The 27513-nt window shown below is 24.8% G+C and overlaps 7 protein-coding genes across 7 annotated transcripts; 4 read left to right on the forward strand and 3 right to left on the reverse strand.

The window, feature by feature from the left end:
• Positions 1–395: 395 nt before the first annotated feature.
• On the reverse strand, positions 396–5022 carry Phum_PHUM268270 (UDP-GalNAc:polypeptide N-acetylgalactosaminyltransferase, putative; the record flags this gene model as incomplete). The annotated part of the gene is made up of 10 exons (XM_002426637.1): positions 396–554; positions 684–917; positions 1022–1161; positions 2900–3080; positions 3352–3529; positions 3619–3729; positions 3919–4126; positions 4220–4386; positions 4496–4769; positions 4857–5022. The coding sequence occupies 10 exons, from the start codon at positions 5020–5022 to the stop codon at positions 396–398; spliced, it is 1818 nt and encodes a 605-aa protein (XP_002426682.1).
• Positions 5023–7623: 2601 nt separating this feature from the next.
• Positions 7624–8592, forward strand: Phum_PHUM268280 (uncharacterized protein; the record flags this gene model as incomplete). Its single annotated transcript, XM_002426638.1, has 4 exons — positions 7624–7713; positions 7782–8047; positions 8181–8348; positions 8427–8592. 4 exons carry the CDS (start codon positions 7624–7626, stop codon positions 8590–8592), a joined length of 690 nt encoding a protein of 229 aa, XP_002426683.1.
• Positions 8593–9554: 962 nt separating this feature from the next.
• Phum_PHUM268290 (uncharacterized protein) lies at positions 9555–12575 on the reverse strand (the record flags this gene model as incomplete). Its single annotated transcript, XM_002426639.1, has 7 exons — positions 9555–9736; positions 9817–9955; positions 10156–10301; positions 10692–10823; positions 10968–11181; positions 11365–11982; positions 12456–12575. 7 exons carry the CDS (start codon positions 12573–12575, stop codon positions 9555–9557), a joined length of 1551 nt encoding a protein of 516 aa, XP_002426684.1.
• A 1476-nt stretch (positions 12576–14051) lies between these two features.
• Positions 14052–16305, forward strand: Phum_PHUM268300 (uncharacterized protein; the record flags this gene model as incomplete). Its single annotated transcript, XM_002426640.1, has 6 exons — positions 14052–14121; positions 14220–14352; positions 14426–14686; positions 14796–14961; positions 15033–15353; positions 15439–16305. The coding sequence occupies 6 exons, from the start codon at positions 14052–14054 to the stop codon at positions 16303–16305; spliced, it is 1818 nt and encodes a 605-aa protein (XP_002426685.1).
• Positions 16306–17055: 750 nt separating this feature from the next.
• Positions 17056–19506, reverse strand: Phum_PHUM268310 (pre-mRNA-splicing factor SLT11, putative; the record flags this gene model as incomplete). The annotated part of the gene is made up of 5 exons (XM_002426641.1): positions 17056–17827; positions 18208–18437; positions 18518–18781; positions 18947–19000; positions 19453–19506. 5 exons carry the CDS (start codon positions 19504–19506, stop codon positions 17056–17058), a joined length of 1374 nt encoding a protein of 457 aa, XP_002426686.1.
• A 296-nt stretch (positions 19507–19802) lies between these two features.
• Phum_PHUM268320 (serine/threonine-protein kinase RIO2, putative) lies at positions 19803–21964 on the forward strand (the record flags this gene model as incomplete). The annotated part of the gene is made up of 6 exons (XM_002426642.1): positions 19803–19868; positions 19939–20080; positions 20302–20470; positions 20740–20949; positions 21040–21324; positions 21472–21964. The coding sequence occupies 6 exons, from the start codon at positions 19803–19805 to the stop codon at positions 21962–21964; spliced, it is 1365 nt and encodes a 454-aa protein (XP_002426687.1).
• A 2656-nt stretch (positions 21965–24620) lies between these two features.
• Positions 24621–27297, forward strand: Phum_PHUM268330 (Actin, muscle). The gene is made up of 4 exons (XM_002426643.1): positions 24621–24680; positions 25630–25774; positions 25861–26239; positions 26452–27297. Exons 2-4 carry the CDS (start codon positions 25649–25651, stop codon positions 27075–27077), a joined length of 1131 nt encoding a protein of 376 aa, XP_002426688.1. The 5' UTR covers positions 24621–24680; positions 25630–25648; the 3' UTR covers positions 27078–27297.
• The last annotated feature ends 216 nt before the right edge of the window (positions 27298–27513 follow it).

Below are 27513 nucleotides of genomic sequence, written 5' to 3' on the forward strand. Positions count from 1 at the left end.
TATCATTCTTAAAAAAAAAAAAAATACAGGCTAAGAATGACATTTTTGTCTTGTTTTTTTGTCAATTCATTTTTTTTTTTTTTTTTAAATTTTTTTTATAATAATAAGAATCTCTCTTTGGGGTTTTTATATAATAATAAGAAAGAAAGAAAGAAAGAAACCATAAACCAATATTTAATTTAATTTTCGACGTTAATTTTTTTTTTTTTTGAAAATTATTAATTAAAATCCTATTGCCCCAACAACAAAAAAAAAAAAAAAAAAAAATATATAAAAATGAATTTTTTTTTTTTTTTTTTTTTTTTTTTAACGTCACAAAGTCTTAATTTTTTTTTTCTTTGAATTAAAAATTAATCAATAATTAAAAAAAAAAAAAAAAAATAACAACGAGGAATTTAGTCAGTTTGATTTTCTCTTGTTTGCCATTTAAACTGACTTGACATGATCCATTGTTGACCTCGAGAACCATCACAAGATCTCAATTGGGGTGTCGAATCTCTGTCGGACGGTTTATCTAAACATTGTCCCGTGTGAACGTGTTTTAATTCGAAAGTCTGACACAAAAAAAAAAATATAAATTTTAAATAATATATAAATCCCCCTTTTTTTTCTTGCGATTGGGTAATTGGTTAATTTTTTTTTCTGTTTGATTTAAAATTTAAATAAAATTTATTTTGTCTTACATCATTGTAATATTTCCATTCTTGATTTCCACCCATACCGTGACACCTGACTAATTTAACCGGACCTCTAACGCTGGCTGCATCTAAACAATTGTCGTCTGCTGTTATCTGATGTCTTTTTGTATATGAAAAAACTTGATTTCCACCGTATCCGTGACAATAACTCATTCCAACATTTTCCCCACTTTTTCGGCCCATCGTATCAAGGCACTGTTCCGTTTCGACGTTTTTTATCTAAAAAAAAAAAAAAAAAAATTAATGACTTTAATTATTCCATCCCTCCCCCTCCTCTTCCTCTCCTCTATTGCTGTAATTATTATAAAATATTTATTACTTACATCTCCTAGAAAGTAATAATCCAGAGGCATCGTCGATTCCGGATAAATGTTTGTTAAATACCATCTAAAACTTTTACATTTGAGGTCTTCTCTGAGTTTCAATCGACTCGTTATGTCACCAACTTCTATTTTTTTAGCACCTGTAATTAAATAAATAAAAAATATTATGCATCCAATGAAGAATATATGAATATATAAAAAAGTAAAAAAAAAAAAAAATTTGAATTATTTTAAATTCAATAATAATATTATTATTATTATTATTATCAAAAAGCAATTATAAATAAAACTGTAAATATATTATTATTATTATTATTATTATTTCATTTAATGCACTTAATGTTAAACAAATTTAAAATTTATTTATTTATAACGTACCACACAAAAACGATGAATTTAAATTATTTATTTATTTATTTTTTTTTTAAAAAAACCGTTATCAGCCACCCTCTTATCTCTCTCTCTCTCTCGAAAAAAAAAAAAAAAATAATAATAATTATGTTATAATGACGTTTCATGTGAATTTCCTCCTACCTAAAATGATGGCACTTCAAGGAATGAATGTGTGTAAACTTACTACAATGGAAAAACTCTTTGAAAGGCATGCTTAAAAACTTGATAATTTTTTTTTTTTTTAACATAATTAATTGTAAACATCCCTCTAAATGTGTGAATGCGTCTAAAAATGTACCTAGAAAAATGTATTTAAATGCAGATAAACCTTACACACACACGCACACTATGACGAAGGAAGAATGATTGTTGTTAAGTAACATACCAATTTAATGTTAACTTTCATTTAAAATTAAATCTTTTTAAATTAATAATGCTCTAACAACAACATAATTAAAACAAAAATATTTTCTACCATCAAGTTAAACCGTTGTAAAAAAAAAAAAAAAAAAATTAAGTATATCAGCACTGTCTATCACTTGGGGGTAGGAAGTTCATTATTATACAAAATTATTTATATTTTTATTTATTCATTTCAATGCAAATCAACCGATATTAATATTTTATTTTAAAAAAAAAAGAAAGAAAAATTCTCAACGATAGAATAAACTGCTCCATATTGCCATCGTCATAGTGTTTTCATAAAATCATGCAGTTGAAAGAAATTAAAAAAAAAAAAAAAAAAAAACTTTAAACAAAAAAAATAGGATGAAAAAAATTTTTTTTTTTTTTTTTTTAAGGACACAGGACACGTTTTGTCTAACCTGGGTTAAAACTGTAGTAAAATATTTTCCACTCGTCAAGCCAAACGTGAGCTAAGCGAGCGTTATTCGTGATACACGACGTGTACACGACTCTGGCCACCCCACCCGGAAAGGTTACTATACGGTGTTACTTTCCGAAACACGTGGCCGACTCGCGAACAAGGAATTATTTCCAAAATCCCTCCGCACATCCACACCTACAAATACATCCTAATCAATCCGCGAAAGAAAGTCCTAATAAGACTATTATTATTATTATTATTATTATTATTACCAATATTATTCAGGTAATAAAAAGATAATTAAAATTCTCGTATGTAAATTATTCTTCGAAATGTAAAATTAACCTTAAATGTAAACAACAAAATATAAGTTTCTAATAATAGAGAGAAGAATAAAAAAAAAATTACACACACAAAATGAATGTATAAACCTTTTAAACCCTTAAGAAAAATACTAATTTAAACTTAAAAACTTAATTAATTAACTTTTGTAGAAAATCGACCTGTTTTAGAACTTAAAAAAAAAAAAATACTTTATGGAAAAATTAATGAGAAAATATTATAGTAATCGGAAGGTAAAAGATAAAAGCAATCAATCAATCAATCATGTCATCATCTGAAATAAAAAAAAATTATTTTGCAAATAAAATGAAACCAACCTGGATTCATGGCATAATAGAAATCGCGCCATTCGTCCATCCAAACCTCCGCAACACGATTGGCATTGTGAAGAACAATTTGAGAAACACCTCCGGGAAATGTATATGGAGATTTATCACGAAAAACGTGACCTACGTGTGAGCAAGGAACTATTTCCAAAGTTCCACCGCATTGCCATACCTGCGACAACACTTTCATTAATGCACTAAATTTTTTGTAATTTTTATAAATAATAAAAAAAAAAATAAAAATTAAATCCTGGAAAATTAATTCTAAAAAGACAAAAACTATCGGAACTAGAATTAGATAAACTTAGTCATTGAACAAAATAAATGCTAGAAAAAATTGGATTCAAAATATTAATTAAATAAAATTGTAATATCAACGCGCTATACACATAATCATAAAATAAAATGTAATATTTTTCTTGATAAAAATATTAACTACTAACCCGAAACGACATTTCTAAATTTTCACCACCCCAAATATCCATGCCTTCATCATATGCCCCCAATTCGTAAAAATATTCTTTGTCTATAGAAAAGAGACCACCCGCCATTGTTGGCGTTCTTATGGGCACAGTTTTATCGTTGTTTCGCCTATCCATTTCCCTTTTGGGAACTCTATACCTAAAAAACAAAACAAAAAAAAATTTACTCACGAAGCAATACTTATACACAAATTACAGAGAATTTAAAAAAAAAAAATAGGACGTTACCATCTAAAATTTAAACGCCAATTAAAACCACCCCATGTTGTATCAGAGGCAGTTATGTACTCGAAAGTTTCATCTGATATAACATCTATAATTGGACATACAACAGTTTTCCTAAAATATTTAAAAAAATAAATAAATAAATAAGTTGATAACTTTTTAAAATTGGATCTATGGTCATTTATGTCTAAAAATATATCTTGTTTTTTTTTTTTAAAGAGATAATAATAATTAAATAGGTAATAACAAATTCATGAAATACAATTTAATTAAAATAATGTTATGAGGTATGATAAGACTTACCTGTCTTCGGTGATTCTTGCTAGCAATGGCTCAAGCCACCCTTCGGTGCATTCACAATGTGCGTCTAGGAATGTAATTACTTGTCCTTTGACATGTTTTGCTCCAAGTAGTCGAGCTCGAATTAAGCCAGACCTTTTGGGCGTTCTAAGTACAGTTACAGGTACTGGAAGTGTCTTAACATAATTTTCTAACTTTTTACCAAGATGAGCTGGAAGAAAGAAAAAAAAAAAAAAAAAACAAAATTTTCATTATTAAAAAACTTGAGATAAATATTGGTAATTTTACGGTATTTTTTTCTTACGTTGTACGCTTGCATCGTCAACCAAAATAATTTCTTTTATAAGAGGTTTAGGAGAACGATTAATAACACTCCAAACGGTCCGGAGTAAAGTGGACCAAGCCTCATTATGAAAAACTATAACTACACTAGTGGTTGGAAGTAGTTCAAAATATTTTTTTGTTTTACAACTGAAACGAAAACATAAATATTTAAATTAATATTTTTTAAAAATAATATATATATGCCTAAATCGTTGATGAATTCAAATTAAAATTAATAATCCAATATTTATTTTACCCTTTAGCTCTAACATCAGGAAGAGATCTATTAAGAGATATTCTTTCACTGGCCAACAAATTAAATTGATTTATTTTAAACATTTCTTTCATAATGTTTTCCTCTTCGGGATCAGTTCGCACAGGTTGACCCATTTCGCCAAACCCTTGTGTATTTTTTGGCACGATTCTAGCGGGTATCCATTTTTTTAATTCACTTTCTAAATATGTTTTTTTTGATTTACCCCTATCAATTAGTTTTTCATATAATACTCCTCGTTTTCTAACATTAACTTCTGTAAAATACAAAAAAATTTGTTGTATTTTTTAATAAAATTTTTCATAAAAAAGAATTATAAAGTTTAATGAGCATAGGCACTTACCCTGCAAAGCTGCACTATTTTCATTTTTGTCAGATACGCAGTTCCAGCCTGTGTTTCCGACACAATCCGAAAAAAATGTGATAACCATGACGTCTACAAGAAACCAGACTAGTGACGTCAAAAGGATGATTTTGCATGTATGTATGCGAACTTTTGATCGGAACATTATTATTCTTCATTAACGAAGGCGAGCGATATTAAACTTTCATAAATAAATAAAAATAAATACATAAATTATTCAAGTTTAAGGGTAACATATAAAAATAATAAGTTAAATAATATGCTTAAAAAAACCATCATTTTGAAAAATAAATTATTTTTTAAAACTATTGTTGAATTATTTTATTTAATGAGCCAGACGAAAATTATAAATAATCAAAAACATATTCAATTTATGAAAACTACTTCTAATATAAGATTATTGCATGCAAACTAAATAATAAAAAAAAAAAAAAAAAATATTGGCAGATGACATGTCATCTCCAAAGAAAAATATATCCAGTCCATAATAAAAATATATTGCGCCATTTTAAAACTGGTTTTTATTTTTGAATGTAAAATGTCACCTATTCGAATTAAATGTAGTAAAATGTTAAAATTTATGGTCAATTTCATAATCATTATGTGGTCTCATACAAAATGAATCTTGTTTTTATCTAAAACAAGTTTTTCAAATTTGATGAGCATAAAAAAATGCTCTTTCGTTAAATTTAATATTATTCTTTATTCAACGATAAATTTGTCTTGTCCTTAAAAAATTTTGGGGAAAAAAAAAAAAAATTATAAATTCATCTTTGTTAAAAAAATTTCTACAAACAACTAGAGAAAGTACTAGGCAGTAGTAAAAAGTAGTAATGCTTGTTTTAATATTTTTTACCTAAAAATTTTAAATATTTAAAAAAAAATATTGTCACATAACAAGCGATTAATAAATGATTTTAAATAGTTAAATTAAATATTCATAAAGAAAAAATTTATGATAAAAAATAAAAAAACAATAACAATATTATTTCTTTTTGTTATTTCCTATAGATTTATAATAAAAATGTTAGGTGTTATTTGGAAAAAAAAAAAAAAAAAAAAAAAAAGGATTCCGATAAATTAATTTTTTTAAAAGCAATAACAATAAGTCACAACATTAAATTAATTATGAAGAAATGACCTTAACATTTAGGAAAAAACTAGTTCTGTTACTCAATCTGATGTAATTTCACTGGTCATTTTAAAAACAAGATTTTTTATTTTCTTTTTTTGGATGACTAAAAGTCAAAGAATATTTGACAATTATGAACATATAAAGAAGATAACATTTTTTCATTAAAATTTTCCTTATCATTTTTTTTTTTTTTTTTTTTAAATAATCGAAATAATATAAAAAATGTTAAAAAAGCTATATGAAATAATAAATAATTTTTATCATAGTTCATAAATTTGTGTGTTTTTTTTTTTTTTTTTTTTTTAAATTTAGTTTGCACATTAACATACTGAGTTTTAGAGTAAATTGTTAGTCTGAAATTATTTAACATGAAATATTAAAAAGTTAATTTAAAAAAAAAATAAAATTAAACAATTAATAACTTTTAAAAGAAATAGAAATTGAAATAAAAAATATAATAACTTATTATGTAATCCTAAAATTAGTTAAATCACTTATAATCACTTAAATTTTGAGAAAAAATAATTACATTAACTAACTAGATTGTAAATTATTTAGTTTATTTAAAATTTGACTAAAAATTAAATAATAATTTACCATATTTAGTTCTTGTATTAACTAATAAGAAATTTAATTTTAAAAAAAAAACACTTTGCATTGTATCCAAGTCATGAAATATATTTTTAAATAACAAAAGTTTAAAATGATTAAAATTATAAAAATTAATAAAAATTTGATTTAAAAATTTAAACTATAATTATAATAAAATTATAACTATAGTAATCCTTCATTTTAACTAAAATACTAATAGTTATAATAAAATGTTAATCATGTGAATTAGAAAAGTCATAAATATTGGATGTACTCACCAAATCTTAATAGTTATGAAATCAAATAAAAATGATCAACATTTTGAAAATTGATAAAAATCACAAAGTGATATGTTCTTATTTGCATTCTTTTGAATTGAGCAAAATATATTGAAAACCCTAAAAAGAGAAAAAAAAAAAAAAAAAGTTGTTAGTTGTTAAGACTGCAAGTTTTTATTACCCCTCCACTAAATGTAAATTTATGATTATTGCCTATGTGGATTTCCCAACCTTTTAAAAAATATATTTAACAATTTAGTATTAATTATTTACCAATGGATTTTCATTCAAATTAATTTTTATTAAAGAATATCAACCTTATAGTACATATAATGTTATTTAAATAGTTAAAAAAATTAAATTTTCCCTACTGACAAATTTTTTAAAGTTAACCTATAAAAAAATTGTATTCAACAAGTTCCTTCTTAAAGGTACTTCTTAAGGTATTGTTTATTAAGGTGAGTGACCTTATTATACGGTGTTAAATGTCAAAGATAAATAGTATAAAATAAAAAATTAATTCATTGATTTGAAAAATATGACTCACATTTTTATAATTAAAGTATTTTGTTAAAAAAAAAGTAAATTAAAATTCATAGACTTTGTACACATCAGCATCGTCCAGAGTCGTTTTTTGAAATAATGGCGATACTGTATCCGGCGGGATATTATTTTTAGCTTCAAGGTTGGTATAACTTAACTGTAAGTTTACAATTGTTAATCAGTATTTCAACATATTAAAATGTCGGAGTCTAATGATTCACATTTGAAAAATGTTTCAAGTAAACATCACGAACGACTCAAGCGATTAAAAAATCTTCACATTCAAAGGGTTAGAATTTTATAAATTTTTAATTTTACGTAATTAATTTACATACTTATAATTTTACTTGTGCGCAGAATGAAGCCAGACAATTAAATCATTTGGAGGTTATACAAGAAGATAAAAGAAATAAATTACCAAGCAATTGGGAAGCAAGAAAAGAGAGAGCTCAATGGCTATTAGAAAATGAAGCAGCTAAAGAAGAAGCCCAAAAAAAGGGAGAAGATTATGAAAGAAAAAGACTTTTAAGCATTCCAGCAAATATTTGCGAAAAAATAGAAAAAAAAAAAAAGAAAAAAAATCCAGATGAAGGATTTTCTGACTTCGAACAGGCTGCCATAAGGTATTTTTTAATATTGCAATTGGATTTTTTTACATCCACACATAAGTATATTTATAATATTGATCTTCACCCCTAAAGTAAAAAAAAAATTACATATTTATTTAATTGTTCCACATCAAAATTTTATTTACAGAAAGTACAACAGACTTATAAAGAATCACAAAGTGGATTTAGAAGCATATAATGAACAAAAAGAAAAACTTGGAGCAGCAATGTATAGTGGTCCAAATCCAATTTTGCTAGGAATTACAAAAGATTCTGAAAGTGCTATAAATTATATGGCAGAAGATCTCGAGAAGCAGTAAGTGACTAACTTTACATAACTATGAATAAGAGTACTGTATAATTACTTACAATTTTTTATTTTTCTAATTTACAGGATAGCCAAACGTGATAAGTATAGTAGAAGAAGGATGCACAATGATGATGCAGATATTGACTATATTAATGAAAGAAATATGAAATTTAACAAAAAACTTGAAAGGTTTTATGGTGAACATACAACTGAAATAAAACAAAATCTTGAAAGAGGAACAGCAGTGTAAATAAGCATATGAAAAAGATACATAACTAAATTTCATACCCTTGTTAGAACAGTTTTTATTTAAATTACATAAATTATATATTTAATATAAATATATTCTCATAAAATTTTAATATTAAAATTTTTTACATAACAGTCTATAAAAGATGTTTTTACTTTTTATTATAGTTTATTCGGGAAAAAAAACCAGAAAAATTTATGCTAAATTATATGATTTATACATATATAGAATTTTTTTTTTTTTTAAATCTGTAACATAATTTAATGTTTATTTACAAAATATATAATAAATCCCTTTTGAATCACTGAGTAAAAGTTAAAAACAATAAAAAAATATTTTCACTTTTTCTTTTTTTTTTATAAAATGTTTAATTTAAATAAATTTAATTATAATTTTAAAAATTCTAAGGGAAATTATCTAACGAATTTCATTTTATTTATATTTTAATGTTCAACGAAGACTGAAACAATAAATTCAAACCTTTGATTTTTAAGATTCGATTCATTTTTTAAGACTTTAAAAAAATTATCCTTATATGAATAATATGGTTATTATTGTTTTATTCGAAGACCTAAAATAAAATAATTCTCTCGTTTTTTTCTTCACTTGACCTTCTTTTATTTTCCACTGCTGTTTAATGATCCTAAAAATATTAAGTATTTTTTTTATGTACTGTCGAAAATAAATGTAAGATTTTTTAAAAAAGTGTGAATATTTATAAAATAAAAACCAATTTCTAAATTTATTGTACCTTATATTTTAAAATCCAAGTACTGCATGAAAATTAAAATCAAGCAGAAATCAAACTAATTAATGCATTTTTTTACCATTAAAAAAAAAAAAGAAAAAAAAAGAAAAACTTACTTGAAGAGGTGCTGTAACAAATGAAACAGATGGAGATGTTTCTCTTTCCTGAAAATAAAAAATTCTATTTAGCAAATAATCTAATTTGTATATTTTAACTAAGTAGAATAAAATAATAATAATATTACAGTGGAATAAGATGAGCTATCACAAACAGGCAAGTTAGACTCGACATCCTTTTGAATACCCAATATGATTCGTGGCATTTCACATTCTTCACACACATTTAAAAGAGGATGATTACGGAATGTACACAATTGGCAGTTCCAGTATTCTTCCCCTTGGATGAAATAAACATGATTATATAAGATGCCATCATTATGCCTTTTTAAAGAAAAATCAAAAAATTATTATAATTACTTTGTAAAACCTGCCCAGTATAAATGTTGTTATAAAATTCTTCATTTGTTTCTCCTAAAGGTAAAAAATTTTGTGTGTCGGAATAGAGATCCACTGCATAAGCTAATTTTTTGCATTCAATTCTTAATTTATCAACATCCTGTTTCAACTGTAAATTTAAATTAAAAAATAGTTATTAATATAATTGCAAAATTAATAATTCAGAATTAGTGAATCGAAAAAAAGCAAGACTAAAGTAAACTAAATGTTATCGAAATAAAACAATTTTGTGTGAATATCAAATATTATAAATAACAATAAATTTTTGTTCACATTATAAATAATACCTTAAAATCATACCTTTAAAAAAACAGGAAGATTATTCTTTTGAGTAATAAATGTTTTCATCAATTTGATTTCGTTTTTGATGGAAAAAAGTTTTTCCTGCTCTTTTCGAAGTTCTTCTGCCAATAAGTATTTTTGCTGTCGTTGTTTTTCCAATAAAGCTAAAATTATCATCAAATTATAAAAAATGTGAATATATATATTAATTAAACGAAAGATAAATTTTAGTAAAATTTAAGCTAAAAAATAATCATGGGTGTTGTCATGTTTTTTTCATACGTTAATAAAAAAACAATAATTACAATTAAGTTCGTGCAGTAAAAAAAAACTAATTAAATAAGTACAGTTAATTTAAAAAACCAAAAAAAAAAAAACTCAAAACGTTAAGTGTATTGAACGTAACGAAAAGGATATATGTATTATGAATAAGTTAAGATAACTATTCGTCTTGTTTACTTATTGAAATCACAAACGTATGTTGCAAATCAAAACAGTAATTACCAGTATTTTAACTGTCAATTATTTTTTTTTTTTTTTTTTGTGACGAATACCTTTAAGACGAAGACTACAGCGGCAAAAAAAATTACAAGTAATTTGGGATGTGCAATTTGATGACCTGCAGAGATATCTCATTTGAGGAAATGACATGGAATCTCTAAATTCAGTTATTCTGTCGGTTCCACCTGATAAACGATCGTTCTTCCATATTTAAAACCAATCAATTAACGTAAAAGGAAAAAAGCCAGCCAAACCGAATTTCTAACGAGAATTCCGTTTCGTAAAAATCAATAAAAGTTGAATTAAGCCGAATTACTTTAAAATCTTACCGGGAGCAATTATTATTTTAAACTCCGATTGAATCCCTTTTTTCTCATCAAATGATGAAGTTGTGTAAGTAAAATTTTTTTCTAATTTCATTTCGTTCGAATCATGAGTATGAGACGAAGGAGGTCGCAAACTTAAATTCACTGTCGTGGAAGATTTTTGTTTACGTCCTTTTTCGCTCTGTGTGCTCGGATGCATGGAATATTGCACTTCCACCTGTAAAAACGAAGAAAAAAAAAAAAAAACAATAAATTATCTGAACTGATCATGTGTAACTATTTACTTTTCACAGAAAATATATTTTTTATTTTATTTTACCTGATAATTTGATGCCGTTTTTTCATTCTCAGTATTGCAGCAATTACATTTTTGACTTTTACATTGTATATTTTTATTAACTGTATCTTGTTTCCATTCGATAGTTTTTGATTTACTGAATTCACCATTATTTTCTGCATTGCATGTAAGAGATCTTACAGAAAAATTTTTCTTTTTATCATTATCACATTTTAAAAAGTTATTTTTAGACATAGTAAATTCCAGATTTAACTTTTGCCTAGAACAATCGTTATTGTCTTCTTCTTGGCTCATAAATGAACCTTTAAATCCTGATATACCATCAGTTACACAGTCTTTTTCATCTCTTTTTATATGTAAATTATTTTCTTCTGGTTTTAAAAATAAATTAAGCTTCTTATTTCTTCCAGGACATTCTTTTAAAAAAATCAAATCATCTAAGCTCTTTCTACGATCAATGACATTTTTTTTATCAGAAAATAAAAGAGAATTTTTCTCCGTGTTTAGAATTTTTTTGCTTGAATTATTATTATTAATTATAGCTAATTCATAAGAGTCACAACTCGATTGTCTAGGAGAGGCATCCAAAGGATGACTATGAAATCTTTTATCAGTGCAATTGTTACAATTTTTTGAAATTAAAGCTTTTGGGTAACTTGAGAGATGAGCATGATTTTCTTTTTCAAGAATAGCTTCACATGTACTTTTGTCGTGACAATTCTGAAATAAAAAAATTTAGAAAATTCATTAATTAAAATAAAAAAAACCAACACAAAGAAATTTTATATCACATAACTACAAATTAAAAACTTTGCATTGACAAAAAAAGCAAATATAAATAAGCAATTTAAAACAAAAATTCTTATTTTTTTGACAAAATATATATATATATATATCTATGCTTAACTTTAAGAAATGTAAAAATTTATAAGTAGACATTTATTGTTATTTATATATTACTTTTTTTCTTGCCATGCATAAAAAAATAGCAATTTCTTTTTGAAAACAACTTAATAAACTTTTAAATATTTTGTGATAAAAATTAATTTTGATTGCAAATTTTATATTTTAATTTATTATAAAAAGTAAAATTAAGCAAATATATATATATATATGTTTAAGAACGTAATTAAAATTAATAAAAAAATAAAATCAGGTTTACAAAAATCGAAATAAAAAAATTTTTTTATTACCTTTTGAATAATTTTAGAAACAATTTGGTCAGGTACTGTAGGATATTTTTGTTTTAGTTCATGAAACAGTTGAATAATAGATATATTAGAGCATGGGTAATAATTTCCAATATCTGCCATTATTTACATGCATTCTGAAATTTTATGATTTTTTATTATTATCACCATTTATAATTTATTTTGTAGATTTTTTTTATGTTCTGAACCCTAAATTAAAACTTTGAGTTATTTTAAATTATATATACATATATATGTATTTTATAAATTTTATCCATCTACAAAAGATAAAAAATTTATGTAAATAATAAAATTTAATAAGTTTTAATTAAAAGATTAGAATTAAATTTTAATTTCAATTAATTTCTGCTTAAAAAAAACTTCAACAAATAATGTAATGTAAACAATACAAACTATATGAACATAATAATAAACATTTTAAGAATTTTATTTTGGTTAATGAAATTAAAAAAGGCAAAATATTTCTAAAGAATACTAAAATTAAGTTTATTAAAATATGTTTTAATAATTTTGTGTATTTATGTGGTATTTTGATCATTATGCAATTGTACAACTATTTACTGCATTTGGTTCCTTGACAAATTTACCATGTTGGAATAAAAATAGCAAATGTACTATTTAAAAAATTTCATATAAAAAAATAAATAATTATTTTTAATTATATATTATAAAGACTAAAATTTGTTTAAGCAAATAAATTTTATATATATTAAATACTTTACCACAAAGTTTTAACAGTTACGCAGAACTTTAATAAAAATAATAAAGGTGATAAGAAAACATAATAAAAGTCGTCATAACATATTACTTTCATAGTTTTTAGGAAAAAAAAATTAAATTTTAAAAACAATTAGTTTTTCCTGGTTTTTTTTCAACACTTGAACATTTTAATAAATGACCCGATTTCACATTTTTTTTTTTTTTTTAAATGAAAATTTTATTAACAATATTTTTATACACTTTTACCAACATAAACATTTCTCCTTTTTACGTCATTTTAATAAAGTCTAAAATATCTGGCGTAATCACTGTTTGTACTCACGTCTTTCTACTAATGTTTTTAATTTAAATAAAATGAAATCAATGTGAATATTTGTTTAAAATTTAGTGAAACTAAAATAAATAAAAATATTTTTTTAATAATATAGATAAAATCTGCATTTTTTTTAACCATTAAAAAATTTAGCAGCTGTTTTAAAAATAGTTTGTATTTTTATTCAAGTATTTACCATAGAAAAAAATTATAAAATAAAATATAATTTGAAAAAATAAAAACTGTAATTTGTAAAATAACGATTAATGTTACAATTTAGTAATTCTTACGAGTAGTAATTTTTTAACTGATGTATTTTTTTTTTATCACTGACCTAAATATACGCGAAACCGGCGTTATGTTAACCTACCTGTAAGTTTGCTTCGGTGGCAGTTACATTCATTTTAATGACATTTAGGTATGTAAAATATTGTAAAATTAAGTTTATCACTTAATTTATTTACATTAAATGTAAAAAAAATAAATAAAAATTTTAAATTTTTCTTACATGTAAACATTAGTATTTGAATTTCAAAAAGTGAAACATGTCTGTTGTAATTGAAACAACTTTAGGAGATGTAACTGTAGATCTTTTTACAGAAGAAAGACCTCAAAGTAAGTAGTCGCAAAAAAAATATTGCTTTTAATTCTGTAATAACATTTAATAAATTAAGAAAGAGTTGAATTTAATTTATAAATATTTTACATTACAGCTTGCCTGAATTTTTTGAAATTATGTAAAATAAAATATTATAATCTTTGCCTGTTTCACTCAGTCAGTTCAAACTTTTTAGCCCAAACAGGAGATCCTACAGGTAAAGGAGATGGAGGAGAATCCATATTTGGGTAAGAATTTAATGTAAATAATTTTTAGGTTTTTTTTTTTCCCCATCATGCTTTTATTAAAACTTATGATTAGTTTAATTAAAGGAAAACAACATAGATTGTATTTAGGAGAAAAATTACCAAAAATAAAACATGATAGAACAGGACTTTTATCGATGGTATCTCATGGAGATGGAATGCTTGGTTCTCAATTTCTTATTACACTAACAGGGAATTTAACTTCTTTGGATCAAGAGCACTGTGTGTTTGGACACATTGTTGAAGGAGTTGATTTATTATTAAAATTAAATGAAGCAATAACTGATGATCAATACAGACCTTATCAAGATATCAGGTTATTTTAAATATCAGTTTATTAAGATATGCAAATAAGAGACCTGTAGTAAATAAAAGTACAAATTTTTTTGGGGGATTATTAAATATAAATTTTTTTTTTTTTGTAGAATAACTCACACAGTGATTTTAGATGATCCATTTCCAGATCCAGAAGGATTACAAGTTCCAATTTTGTCTCCAAAACCTCCAAATCCAAAAGATATTGCTTATTCTCGTATTCCAGCTGATGAACCTTTGACAGAAAAGTATAGTCAGGAAGAACTAGATGAAATGGTAAAAAAATAAAAATTAATATTTAGATATTTATATAACATTCTAATTGACCTTTATCTTTTAAATTTTAGGTTCAACAAAGAGAAGCTGCTGCTAGAGCTGCTATTCTTGAAATGGTTGGGGATATACCTGATGCAGATATAGCTCCACCAGAAAATGTACTTTTTGTTTGTAAACTAAATCCAGTCACTTCTGATCATGATTTGTCATTAATATTTTCGCGTTTTGGAACTGTAAAAAGCTGTGAAGTAATTAGAGATCAAATCACTGGGGATTCTTTACAATATGCATTTATAGAATTTGAAAATAGAAAAGCTTGTGAAGAAGCTTATTTTAAAATGGACAATGTTTTGATAGATGATAGAAGAATTCATGTAGATTTTAGCCAATCTGTGAGTTGAGTTTTAAGAAAAATAAACAATGAAAAAAAATAAAGTAAATTAAATTAATAAAATTTTTTTCCATGTATCTGTACAGGTAGCCAAATTAAGGTGGAAGGGAAAAGGAAAAGGAGTAGAACATTTGGGACCTCCTCCACCCGGAGGATGGGGAAACAAAAACAACGAAAAATATAAACATAATACGTCAGATATCAGAAAAAGAAATAAAGTACTCGATCAGAGACGAGACAAAACCAAAAATTTTACTCATAATGGACGAAATTTTAGATTAGATAATGACAAGAATTTAAGTTATCGAAAAGTTAAAATTAAAGAAAAAAAATATGGGAAAAAAAATGATGGGAGGCAAAAAAAATGTAGTACAAGTTTTTCATCTAGTAATAGTTTAAGTTCGTCTTCTGATTCTTCATCTGTTTCTAGCAATTCTTCTGCTGTAAAGAAAAAAAAAAAACACAAAAGCAGACGAAAAGTTCTTGTTGTAGTTAAAACTCCTCGAAGCAGGTCTCACAAGAAGTATAGGAAATTTTCAGGGAAGTACAGAAGTCGTAATAATGAATCGGAAAGTGGGAGCGAAAGTAATTATTCGCTTAAAAAAAATAAAAAAAAAAGAAGTCGAAAATATTCTATAAGTAGCGATTCCAGTTCAGAAGAACTAGAAAGAAAAAAAAGAAAGAAAAAAATTGTACAATCGTCTGATGAAGAGAGAAAAATAAAGAGAAGGAAAAAAAAAAATCGAAACAGTACTGAAAGTTCTAGTTCCTATGAAGTAATTAATAGTAGAAGTAAAATTAGAAAAAGAAAAGAAAGTTATTCAACTAGTGATTCAGAAAAAATTAAAATTAAAAAACGTAAAAGAAATAAATTGAAATTAAAAAAGAAAAGACAAAGTAAAAGGTTTAAAAAGAAGCATTACAGCACGGAAAATTCATCGAGTAGCGAATAGTAATGTCCTTTCCTTTGTTTTTTTTTTTTTTTTTATACCATTCTTTCCATTTTTGATTTCATTTTTATTGGACAAGAATATAACTTTATTTAAAATAATTTGTTTAATTTTTTATATATGTGAAAAAATAAAATAAAATAAAAATAATTTTTTTAAAAATTATTTTCACCTCTTATTCTTAAAAGAAGACTCAGGGAGGCTCTATAAATTCTAAAAATTGTGTTTTGCCTCGAATATTCGTGGGGGGGGGGGAGAACAAGTGATTTTATTTTTTTGATTATTAAAGTTTATTCTAAACTGTTAACATTTAAAGATGATTTTAAAATAAAATGTAAAAATCTAATTAATAACATTGACAGCCTTAACTTACTTAATTAAAGAATACAGTGATGATTCTACAAATTACAAAATATATGGTTTCAATCAGATTAGGATCCCTTCTTTTATTGTCCCAGGAATTATAAATTAGGATTACAGGGGTAGAACATTTCATAAAATGAGTTTGACATGTAACACATTCAAGATTACCCTGAAAAATAAATAATCTATTGGTAATGCGTAAGAAAAAAAAAATACTACTATAATTTAATCCGATTAACGTACCTTAAAACATGTTTGTAAAGTTATTTGTAATTTCTTGGAAATTTCGCACAGTTTTTAAGTCAACACAATACATTAAAATTAGTATTAAAGTTTTATTGAATAAAGAAGCATTTTTTTACGCATTAATAAAATAAAAAAGATAATAACTCATTCTTCATTAGACCAAGCTTTCTTTGTTGTTCCCAAACGAGCAGGATCTTGTGATGGGTAATGAATTGTCGCAGCAGGTACAGTTCCCGGAGCACCAGGATCTGCAGGTGCTCGAGACATTATAGGAACCGTTGCCGTTGCTGAAGAATATGTTGGAGGAGGTCGTTGAGGAAAATGAGCAGGTTGAACTCCCGGAGGGGGAACAAGAGGCGGTCTTAAATGAGAAGGGAAAAAAAACAAAGGAGGAGCCGGAGGTCTAATACCAGGAGGGGGCCTAGCCATAGGTGGGGGTAAAATAAATGAGGGAGGCATACCAGGAGGAAAAGGAATATTTTGAGAAGGGCTAGAAAAACTACCAGTAACTTCGTCTGGCGGAAGTGGAAGAGCTCCCGGTAATCCGGGTACAGGCTCTAAATCTATTTCTCCTTCTTCTAAAGAAGTTTTTTGCCGTCCTTGCGATCTTCCCCATCTAATTGTCATTCGTCTACCGCATAATATTAATTTGTTAAAGGTTCTTTCTGCTGCAGATTCAGCTGCTGCTCTGGTTGTGAACTGTATAAAAGCACATTGTTGTTTGGCTAAAACCGTAATAGAGCGAATTTCTCCATATTGATAGAAGTGATCTTGTAATTCTTTTTCCGTTATACGGTCGCTCACGTTACCAACGTAAAGAGTAGTCACAGATTTGTCTTCAGGAAGTTCTAACTTGGGCATTGTTTCCGCTCGACGCATTAACTTTTCAGCTACTGGATCATTAACTCCGTAATATCTAATACAAGATAAATTTCAAATATTAATTATTACAACATTAATTTTATTTCACTCCACTACTATTTAAAATTTAAAATTTTTTTATAATTATAATATAATATATTATATATAATTATAATATTATAATATAATTATATATAATATATATTATTATTAAATAAATAAATATATAATAAATTATATACTATATTACTATAATATTAAAATATTATAATTATATTATAATATTATATTATAATAATATAATTATATATAATATATTATTATATATTATTATATTATTATAATATATATTATATATTATTATAATATATTATATATTATATAATATATAATTATAATAGTGCACAAAGGTATATGTTTGTAATAAGTATTAACCTGTCTTTTATGTTTTGATCAGCCAATGGATCATCTGGATCTGTTGGTTTTTCATGCCTGTATGGACATTCTTCTCCTCTTTTACATTCTCCTTTTACCCAAAATGAACAAATATGTGGTCTGTTCCTTTTATAATAAGGGCTAGTTCGAGCTAATTTAAGTAGTAAATCACTCGCAGCTTGTGATTTACCAACAGCTCCAGTTGGAGAGGTCGCATCAATTTTCCCTAGCTATGAAAAAAAAAAAAATAAAAGTAATGATAAATAATGTAACAACATATTTGATATAATTTTAGAAAATTTTTTTTTACCTCTCTATCTATATTTTGTACATAATATTCCTTGTTTATTTCAGACCTAGGAATATCATCCTTGATTTTTAAAGCTGCATCTCTCACTTGAATCGGTAAACCATATTCCAAATCTAACAAGCAAGTTTGGCAAACATTTTTCATCCTGCTGCATGTTTGACAAACTTCAGTTTTCTTAAACCTCATTTTAGCACCTGGATTCCATCTGAACACAGTAAATGGACGGGAGCATATTTTACATTCTTTCCCATACTTTTCTTTAGTCTAAAAAACAATTTTATATATTTTAATGTATTACTAACATATTTGATATGATTCAAAAAAAAATTTAATGAAATCTTTTATTAAAAAAAAACCTAAATGCTAATCCTTTGAAGTAAGAAACAGCATATAACACTTTGAATTATAATAATATTTAAATAAACTTACCATTCGAATATATGGGTTATCTCCAAGACAAGTCTGACATAATATTGGGAATTCCTATGACAAAATTAAAAGTTAAAAATTAGAGCCAAAAATCAAATAAAAATATTAGTATATTAGTATATTTTCAAATATAATTATAAAGTAAAACTCAGTAATAAATAAAACTGTAGATCCTAAATTATATAAAAATACTGTTTTTAATTTTTTCGATTTATAAATTTATCAAATTCGTATAGTGCATCATCTCATTTTGAAATGTTACTAGGTTGCGTTCATTAAAAAAAATAAAAACCTAATTTGGTATGTTAAATATTTAAAAAACGACACTAACGCAGAATACGATATAAAAATTGAACTCAAGACCCTTAAATTATTATGGCTAAACTAAACGCAAATATTGAAAAATTATATTGCTAAAATTAATTAATATTTATTTTATACCAATTATTAAATTTAAATGATACATTTAAAATAATAAAAATATAATTATTATTAATAAAACTCACCGCATCTTCCCAATTTTGTCTGTTATATGTGTTCGAGGTCTTTGACGTCGCCATATTTAAAAACTATAAACCGGAAACGGCAGTTTAGCCAACACTAATGCATTAAAGATTTTATTTTTTAGTAGTTGGCAACACAATGGCGTAAGCAGACAACATTATTAGAAACGTTTTGTGCTGTCATGGCTGCCATTAGAGTCACATTGAGATTTTAAAAAATTATTTTAATTATTTTTATTTAAAAATATATTATGTTAATATTATTTTAATTAATAATTATTAATAATTTAAAAAAATTTTTTAAAAAGACTATTAGTTATTTTAAGTAAATAATTAACACCTATATTTTAAAAATGGGAAAATTAAATGTTACATTATTGCGGTACATGAACCATGAGGAAATGAGGGTTCTCACTGCAGTATGTTTTGTTATTAAATTGTGTGATTTAATTTTAAAAAAAAAAAATTTAAATTTAACTTTTATTTTAGGTCGAAATGGGTATGAAAAACCACGAACTAGTTCCGGGACCTTTAGTGGCAGCCATCTCAAATTTAAAACATGGAGGAGTGCACAAAATCTTAAGGGATCTATGTAAAAATAAACTTTTGACTTATGAAAGAGGAAAACATTGTAAGTATTTTTTTATTTTATTTTTTTTTAAATTTTGAATTTAAACTTTGATATCAATTAAAAAAAATTTAATTTTATATGATGATACTAATTTCTTTTCCTCCAACTGAGTTATTTTTGAGATGAAGCTCTATTATCTGATATATTTATAAATATTATTCAACAAAAGAAATTTTTATTTTTTAACACTTAATTAAAGTTTCTAAAAAATTACTTTTTAGATGATGGATATAGATTAACCAATTCAGGATATGATTATTTAGCATTAAAAACCTTAACATCTAGAAATGTGATACACGATTTTGGAAATCAAATCGGTACTGGAAAGGAATCTAATATATTTGTTGTTTTAGATGAAGAGAAAAATTGTTTTTGTTTAAAACTTCACAGGTAAGTCTAAAAATTTAAATTTAAAATATTAATAAATTTTTTAGTGAATAAAATTAAATTATACTACTTTTAAATACCTCAACACACCTTTTTGCATAAAGAAAAATTGAAAGTTTCTTAGTTTCGTTAAATATAAATATACTTACTATTAAAAATATTACTATCGTTAGCTATTATTATGACTTGCGATTAAAGATTTAGTTTTTTGATGATTATTAATTAAAAAAATATATGCATAGCATTGTGAATATTTTTTTTTTTTTTTTTAGGTTGGGTCGAACTTGCTTCAGAAACGTTAAAGAAAAAAGAGATTATCATAAACATAGAAAAACAGCTTCATGGATATATTTGTCTAGAATTTCGGCAACCAAAGAATATGCTTACATGCAAGCTCTATATGGAAGAGGTTTACCAGTTCCTCGTCCTGTCGATTTCAACAGACATTGTGTCGTTATGGAATTAGTCAATGGAAGGCCTTTGTATGAAATTTATGATGTAGTGTCTAGAATTAACACAGTCTAATTTTTAATAAATTACTTACTTATCTGTTATGTGGTATTATTTTGCAGAAGCCAGTTACACGATGTTCCAAATGTTGAAGAGCTTTATGATGATTTAATGAATTTGATCATCAAATTTGGAAATTTGGGTGTCATCCATGGAGATTTCAACGAGTTCAACATTATGATCACAGATGAGGGAAAACCTATTATAATTGATTTTCCCCAAATGATTTCTACACTTCATCCAGAAGCAGAAACCTATTTTAATAGAGATGTAGATTGTATAAAACATTTTTTTCGTCGAAGGTTCAACTACGAAAGCTATCTTTGTCCTTCTTTTAAGGATGTCTTGTAAGTAAAATCAATGGCAAACACATGTAGATTAAAAACAATGAAAAAAATGATAATTAATTAAGTAATTTGATTTTTACTGTCTTTTCCTATGTTTATTTTTCTGTACCGGCCATTTTAAATATTTTTTTTTTTTTTCTGTTTTAGACGGGAAGATACTTTGGATGTAGAAGTTTCGGCAAGCGGTTTTACAAAAAAAATGGAGTTAGATCTATTGAATAAGGACTTTGATTCCATCAGTTTAAGTGACGAAGAACAAGATAATGATACAACAGGTTACGATAATTATGATTGTACAGGCGAAACAAGTGAAGAATTTTATTCTTGTGATGAAACAGAAAATGATTTTGAATTACCTTCTAACGAACGCGTAGAAATCGAAACACTTCCAAACAGTGACTGCATCTCTAGTAATTCTGAAATATTGACTTGTAATTCCACGATAAGAAGCTATTCGACTTGTAGTACTATCGCTCCTGAAGTGATTAAAAATAAAGTTAAAAAAGCGTTAATGAATCGTGAAAAAAAAGAACTTAGAAAAAGAATTGTAGCTAAAGGTGAAGCCTCTGCTACAACTAGAATAAGAAGGGAAAATAGGGATACAATAAAAGAATGTGATGGCATTTGGGGATGGGAATAATTTATCAATTTACAATGATAACCTATTATATAAATTTGTATAAAAAAAAAAAAGCATCGTTCATTCAATCAAACCTTTTTTTTTTTTACAATTTTTTTTAAAATGAAAATTTCCTTTTACCTGCATTGTATATGATAAAAAAGTCCATTACTTTTTGATCTAGTGAACGACATAAAACACAAAAAACTAGTTTTTATAACGTATTCATAATATTATAAAATTAAATTTTACTTAAATATTATTTTTACATAATTTTCATATTTATAAAATACATTTTTTTTATTTTTTAAATAAATTTAATATTTGTTTAGGATTATTAATTATCGATCGAAAGAAATCATTAAAAATTAGAGAATAATTTTTTCTTTTTTTTTTTTTGCAAGCAATTAATAATTTAAAAAAATTTACAAATAATAATAATAATATCATGAAACTCTACATTTTTGTAAATTATTTAGAGATATTTAAATAAGAAATTTTTTTTTACAAAAATGCGACGTTACATGGTTTAAACTAATGTAAAATAATTTACGCATTAAATGTAGTTATACTGTTTCTATTTTAAAAACTATTCATTTTTTTTTTTTTTTTCATTTCGAAATTAGATTTTTTTTCCCGTTCTTGAAGTTTTTTTTTTTTTTTTATTTTTGTGTCCTCAAATAGTTTTATAATGCGCGTGTCGGAAAGAAAAAAAAAGAAAAAAAAAAGAATTGCCAAAAATTAAAAAAAGAAACCAATATTTAATTTGATTATAAAATTTTAAACGATTTAAAATTTAAAAATTTTTTCTTTTTTTTTTTTTAAAAAAAAAATACAAATCCTATTTATTTTTGCATATTATAAAATAATTCATTAATAAATTTTATATAAATTCAAAATGAATTTATTTAATTTTTTTTAAACAATTTTAAATTGGGAAACAGAAAAAATCAATTCAAAATAATTCGATTTGAAAATTTTCAAGTAAAAATCACTAATAATAATAATACTATTACATAAAATTTTTTAAAAAAAAGCAAATAAATAAATATAATATTCTTTAACAGATCTTATTTTTCGTTAACTAATTTTTAAAAAGAAAATATAAAGAAACAAAGAACTAAAAAAAAATTTAAAAATTTTTATTTTAACTAGATTGTATTAACAAAAAATGTTGGCTCTTCTTTTTTTAGTTAGACGTTTCAAATTAGGCTGATTCCTATTTTTAACTTGAGGAATGCATTTTTATTTTATTATTATTATTATTATTATTTAATGAATAATTTTACACCGCACTATCCTTATTACTATTATTATTATTATTATAAATCAAAAATTAAAAAAACGTAATTTTCACAATTAATAATTTTTTTTTTTTCAATACTAAATTTGGCCATTCAAATATTACTATCAAATTTTTAAATATAATAATAATAATAAAATTTATCAGGGAATAAAAATTTGATAAAAATTATATTTTTAATTAATTAATAATTTCAATTTATTAAATTTCATAATGGAAAAATTTTAATAAATATTAAATTATTAACGATAAACTTTTCATTTATTTATTATTATTATTATTATGAATTAGGGTAAAAATTATGATAAATAAATTATAATGTTCCAACATGCATTTAGTTTAGTTATAATAAATAAGAGAAAAAAATCTATGATAATAATAATAATAATAAATTTAAAAAATTTATTAAAATAATAATTACTCTTGTGTATTTATTTTAATAACTTATTATTAAAAATATTTATTTAAATATCCTTATATGTAAATCTCAAAAGTCTTTACGTATAATTGTATCTGTTAATATCAACGTTATCAAGATTATTGGACATAATAATAATAATAATAATAATAATAATAATAATAATAATAATAATAATAATAATAATAATAATAATAATAATAATAATAAACCGTGAAGGGTGTACTTAAAAGGGAGATTCATTTTTAACAAAAAAAAAAAAAAAAAAAAAATTCAAAAGTTTATTGAAACTCACTCCCACTGTGAAAAAAGTAAGAGAGGATGAAATGAGGAAGAGTGGGACTTGCCTCCTCAGGGAATGTGTCGTCACAGGACTACTGCCCATATTTGGAACAGCCCATGATTTTTTAGTCCTCGTAATTATATTCAATTAAAAATATAGTTGGGAAATTTTCAAAAAAAAAAAAAACTTTTTTTTTTTTTTTTTTGAGAATAATAATAATTAATTTTAAAATAAAATTTATTTAAAATGACGAGTATTTAAATGAATTAAATAAACTTTTTAACATTTTATTAAATTATTTTTTAAGTCGTTAAATTATAGATTAAATAATAATAATAATAAATAAGAAATTTTTTTCTAAGGTTCATTCCAGGTTTTTGATAAGAAAAAATATTTTCTCAGGTTTACCCATTTAAAAAAATATGCATTTTAATAATTTATGTTAATTATTAAAGTACATAATTAATGATAATTATTAAAAAATTTAAAAATATTTCAATAAATAAAATTTCCCCACTAGTATAATTTTAAATATAGAAATAATTGCGCACGCGTTTCTTTGGTTTGTCGAACAATTTTTGAATTGTAAAGGTGGAATGCCCTATTTGGAGGGAGATATTTTTGGGATCCTTTGGCTCATCCAGGGGGATATAGACGCTTCGCCAGACGTTCTAAGCCTCACTCACAGTCAAATCTTAGAGGCGAACAGCCGGAGTCTTTAAAGAATAACTGAGTAGGTATATATATACTTTATATATCGCGATAGTTTTTCCTATTTTTTCATATATTCAAGTGTGATTATTAAAAAGTGTATGTGTTAAGTGTTTTTTACATTATTATTATTATTATTTTATTTTTTTTCTTTTCTTTTCATTCGGTTTAAATTTTTTTTTTTTTTTCTAAGTGCACGCGATACTTTTTTTTTTTTTTAAATTTAAATTTAATTTACTTTTTTTAATTTTCATTAATAAATAAATTAAATTTTAAGTTTAATATAAAAAATATTTAAATAAATTTAAAAAAGTAAAAAAAAAACAAAAAATTAATATAATAATTTTATAACTATTTGCTAAAACGAATTTTTAATAAGTTTAAAAAGATAAAAAAATAAATTTAAAAAATAAAATAAATTTTTATAGTTAGATTTTTTTTATTAAAGATAAAATTGAATAAAAACTTTTTTAAAAATCAAATCAAGCGAAATTTAAATTTAAATATAAAAAAATTATAACCGAAAAACAAAAAAAAAAAAATTGGTTTTTCGGTTTTTTTCTAAAACCAATAAAAAGTTTTAGCAAAATAATTATAAAACATAAAAAAAAATTTTTTTTTTTTTTTAAAGTACGTTATTTTGCGTTTTATACACGTAATTATTTCGCGGTTATTAAAATTTTTAATATTTTTCTTGTCGAATTTATCTGAAAATATATATAACGGCGAATATTTGCATCTTAAATTTAGAAAATTTAAATAAAAATTTTTTTTTATTTTAATTTACTAAAGTACGAAATATTAAAAATAAAATATATATTAAAAAAAAAAAGAAAAACTAATATTTAGTAAATTTCTAATAAAAAAATTCAGTTGTCAATTTTTAATTTCGGCGTAAAAATACTATTTTCTAAATAATTAGCCATTTTATCCTCTAATTTTTTACTTATTTTTTTTTTTTTTTTTTTTAGATAAAACAAATAACTCAAAATGTGTGACGACGATGTTGCAGCATTGGTTGTAGACAATGGCTCCGGTATGTGCAAGGCCGGATTTGCCGGGGATGATGCCCCCCGAGCTGTATTTCCATCAATTGTCGGCAGACCCCGTCACCAGGTGCATATATTTCAACGTTATCCTAACTCTCTTTTTTTTTTTTTAAATAGGGTTAATCTATTTTAATGTATAATTTTTACTATTAGGGTGTCATGGTCGGTATGGGTCAAAAAGATAGCTACGTTGGAGACGAAGCCCAATCCAAAAGAGGTATCCTCACCTTGAAATACCCCATTGAACACGGAATCATCACCAACTGGGATGACATGGAAAAAATTTGGCATCACACATTCTACAATGAACTCCGAGTTGCCCCAGAAGAACACCCCATTCTTCTTACCGAAGCTCCCTTGAACCCAAAGGCCAACAGAGAAAAAATGACACAAATCATGTTTGAAACATTCAACACCCCAGCCATGTATGTCGCCATTCAAGCTGTTCTCTCTTTGTATGCCTCTGGTCGTACCACTGGTATTGTCTTAGATTCTGGAGATGGTGTATCCCACACTGTTCCAATTTACGAAGGTGAGATTTTTTTAAAAATAATGTATAGGTTTAGTATTATTCTATTTCGAAAAAACTCTCTTGAAAACCAAAAAAAATCAAGTAAATATCTTTCTCGCAAAATATCAAAATACCCATGAAAATAATCAATTCCTAGTTAGCTAGGCATAAAAACTATTAATACTAATTTAATTAAGTACAAGGGCTACACGCTATTCTTTGATAAATTTAAGGTTATGCTCTTCCCCACGCCATCCTTCGTCTTGACTTGGCTGGACGAGACTTAACTGACTACCTCATGAAAATCTTGACCGAAAGAGGATACAGCTTCACCACCACCGCTGAAAGGGAAATTGTAAGAGACATCAAGGAAAAACTTTGCTATGTGGCTTTGGACTTCGAACAAGAAATGGCCACAGCCGCTGCTTCAACTTCATTGGAAAAATCTTATGAACTTCCTGACGGTCAAGTTATCACCATTGGTAATGAAAGGTTCCGTTGCCCTGAAGCTTTGTTCCAACCATCCTTCTTGGGTATGGAATCTTGCGGAATTCACGAAACCGTATACAACTCCATCATGAAATGCGATGTTGACATTCGTAAAGACTTGTACGCCAATACCGTTTTGTCTGGTGGTACCACCATGTACCCTGGTATTGCTGACAGAATGCAAAAAGAAATCACCGCCCTTGCCCCATCTACCATCAAAATTAAGATCATTGCTCCCCCAGAAAGAAAATACTCTGTTTGGATTGGAGGATCTATCTTGGCTTCTCTCTCAACCTTCCAACAAATGTGGATCTCAAAACAAGAATACGATGAATCTGGCCCAGGAATCGTTCACCGCAAATGTTTTTAAATTATTAACAATTATTTTGATAACTTTTTTTTAATATTGATATTGTTAATAAATAAATAAAGATATGTGAAAAATTGAATACTCTTTTGATAAGTAAAATAAAATGTTAAAATTTATTTATTACTCGTAACCTTTTTAGATTTATTTTCATCTTATTTATTTATTAATAAATAATATTAACTGGAATGTTATTGTATATGTAAAATAAATTTATCTACTGAAATCATTTATTACTTTATAACTATTTTATTTTGATAATCACCTGATTTTTTTCTAATTTTTTTTTTGTAATTTCAAAAAGTCTTACATATATTTGGGCATTATTTTAAATACGAATTACTATTATTTAAGACAACCAAAAATTTTAAAAAAGATGCTAATATATGAAATTAAAATTATTAAATAAAAAACACAAAACAGCTATCGATTACTAGAA

The sequence above is a fragment of the Pediculus humanus genome, genomic scaffold, assembly GCF_000006295.1.
Source record: "Pediculus humanus corporis 1103172107644 genomic scaffold, whole genome shotgun sequence".
NCBI classification, from domain to species: domain Eukaryota; kingdom Metazoa; phylum Arthropoda; class Insecta; order Psocodea; family Pediculidae; genus Pediculus; species Pediculus humanus.

Excerpts from the sequence above, each read along its gene's own strand:
- Phum_PHUM268330 (XM_002426643.1), top strand. The coding sequence starts at position 25,649 with ATGTGTGACGACGATGTTGCAGCATTGGTTGTAGACAATGGCTCCGGT. Across the intron at positions 25,775-25,860 it reads TCGGCAGACCCCGTCACCAG|GGTGTCATGGTCGGTATGGG; the intron begins GTGCATATATTT and ends TTTTACTATTAG. Across the intron at positions 26,240-26,451 it reads CACTGTTCCAATTTACGAAG|GTTATGCTCTTCCCCACGCC; the intron begins GTGAGATTTTTT and ends GATAAATTTAAG.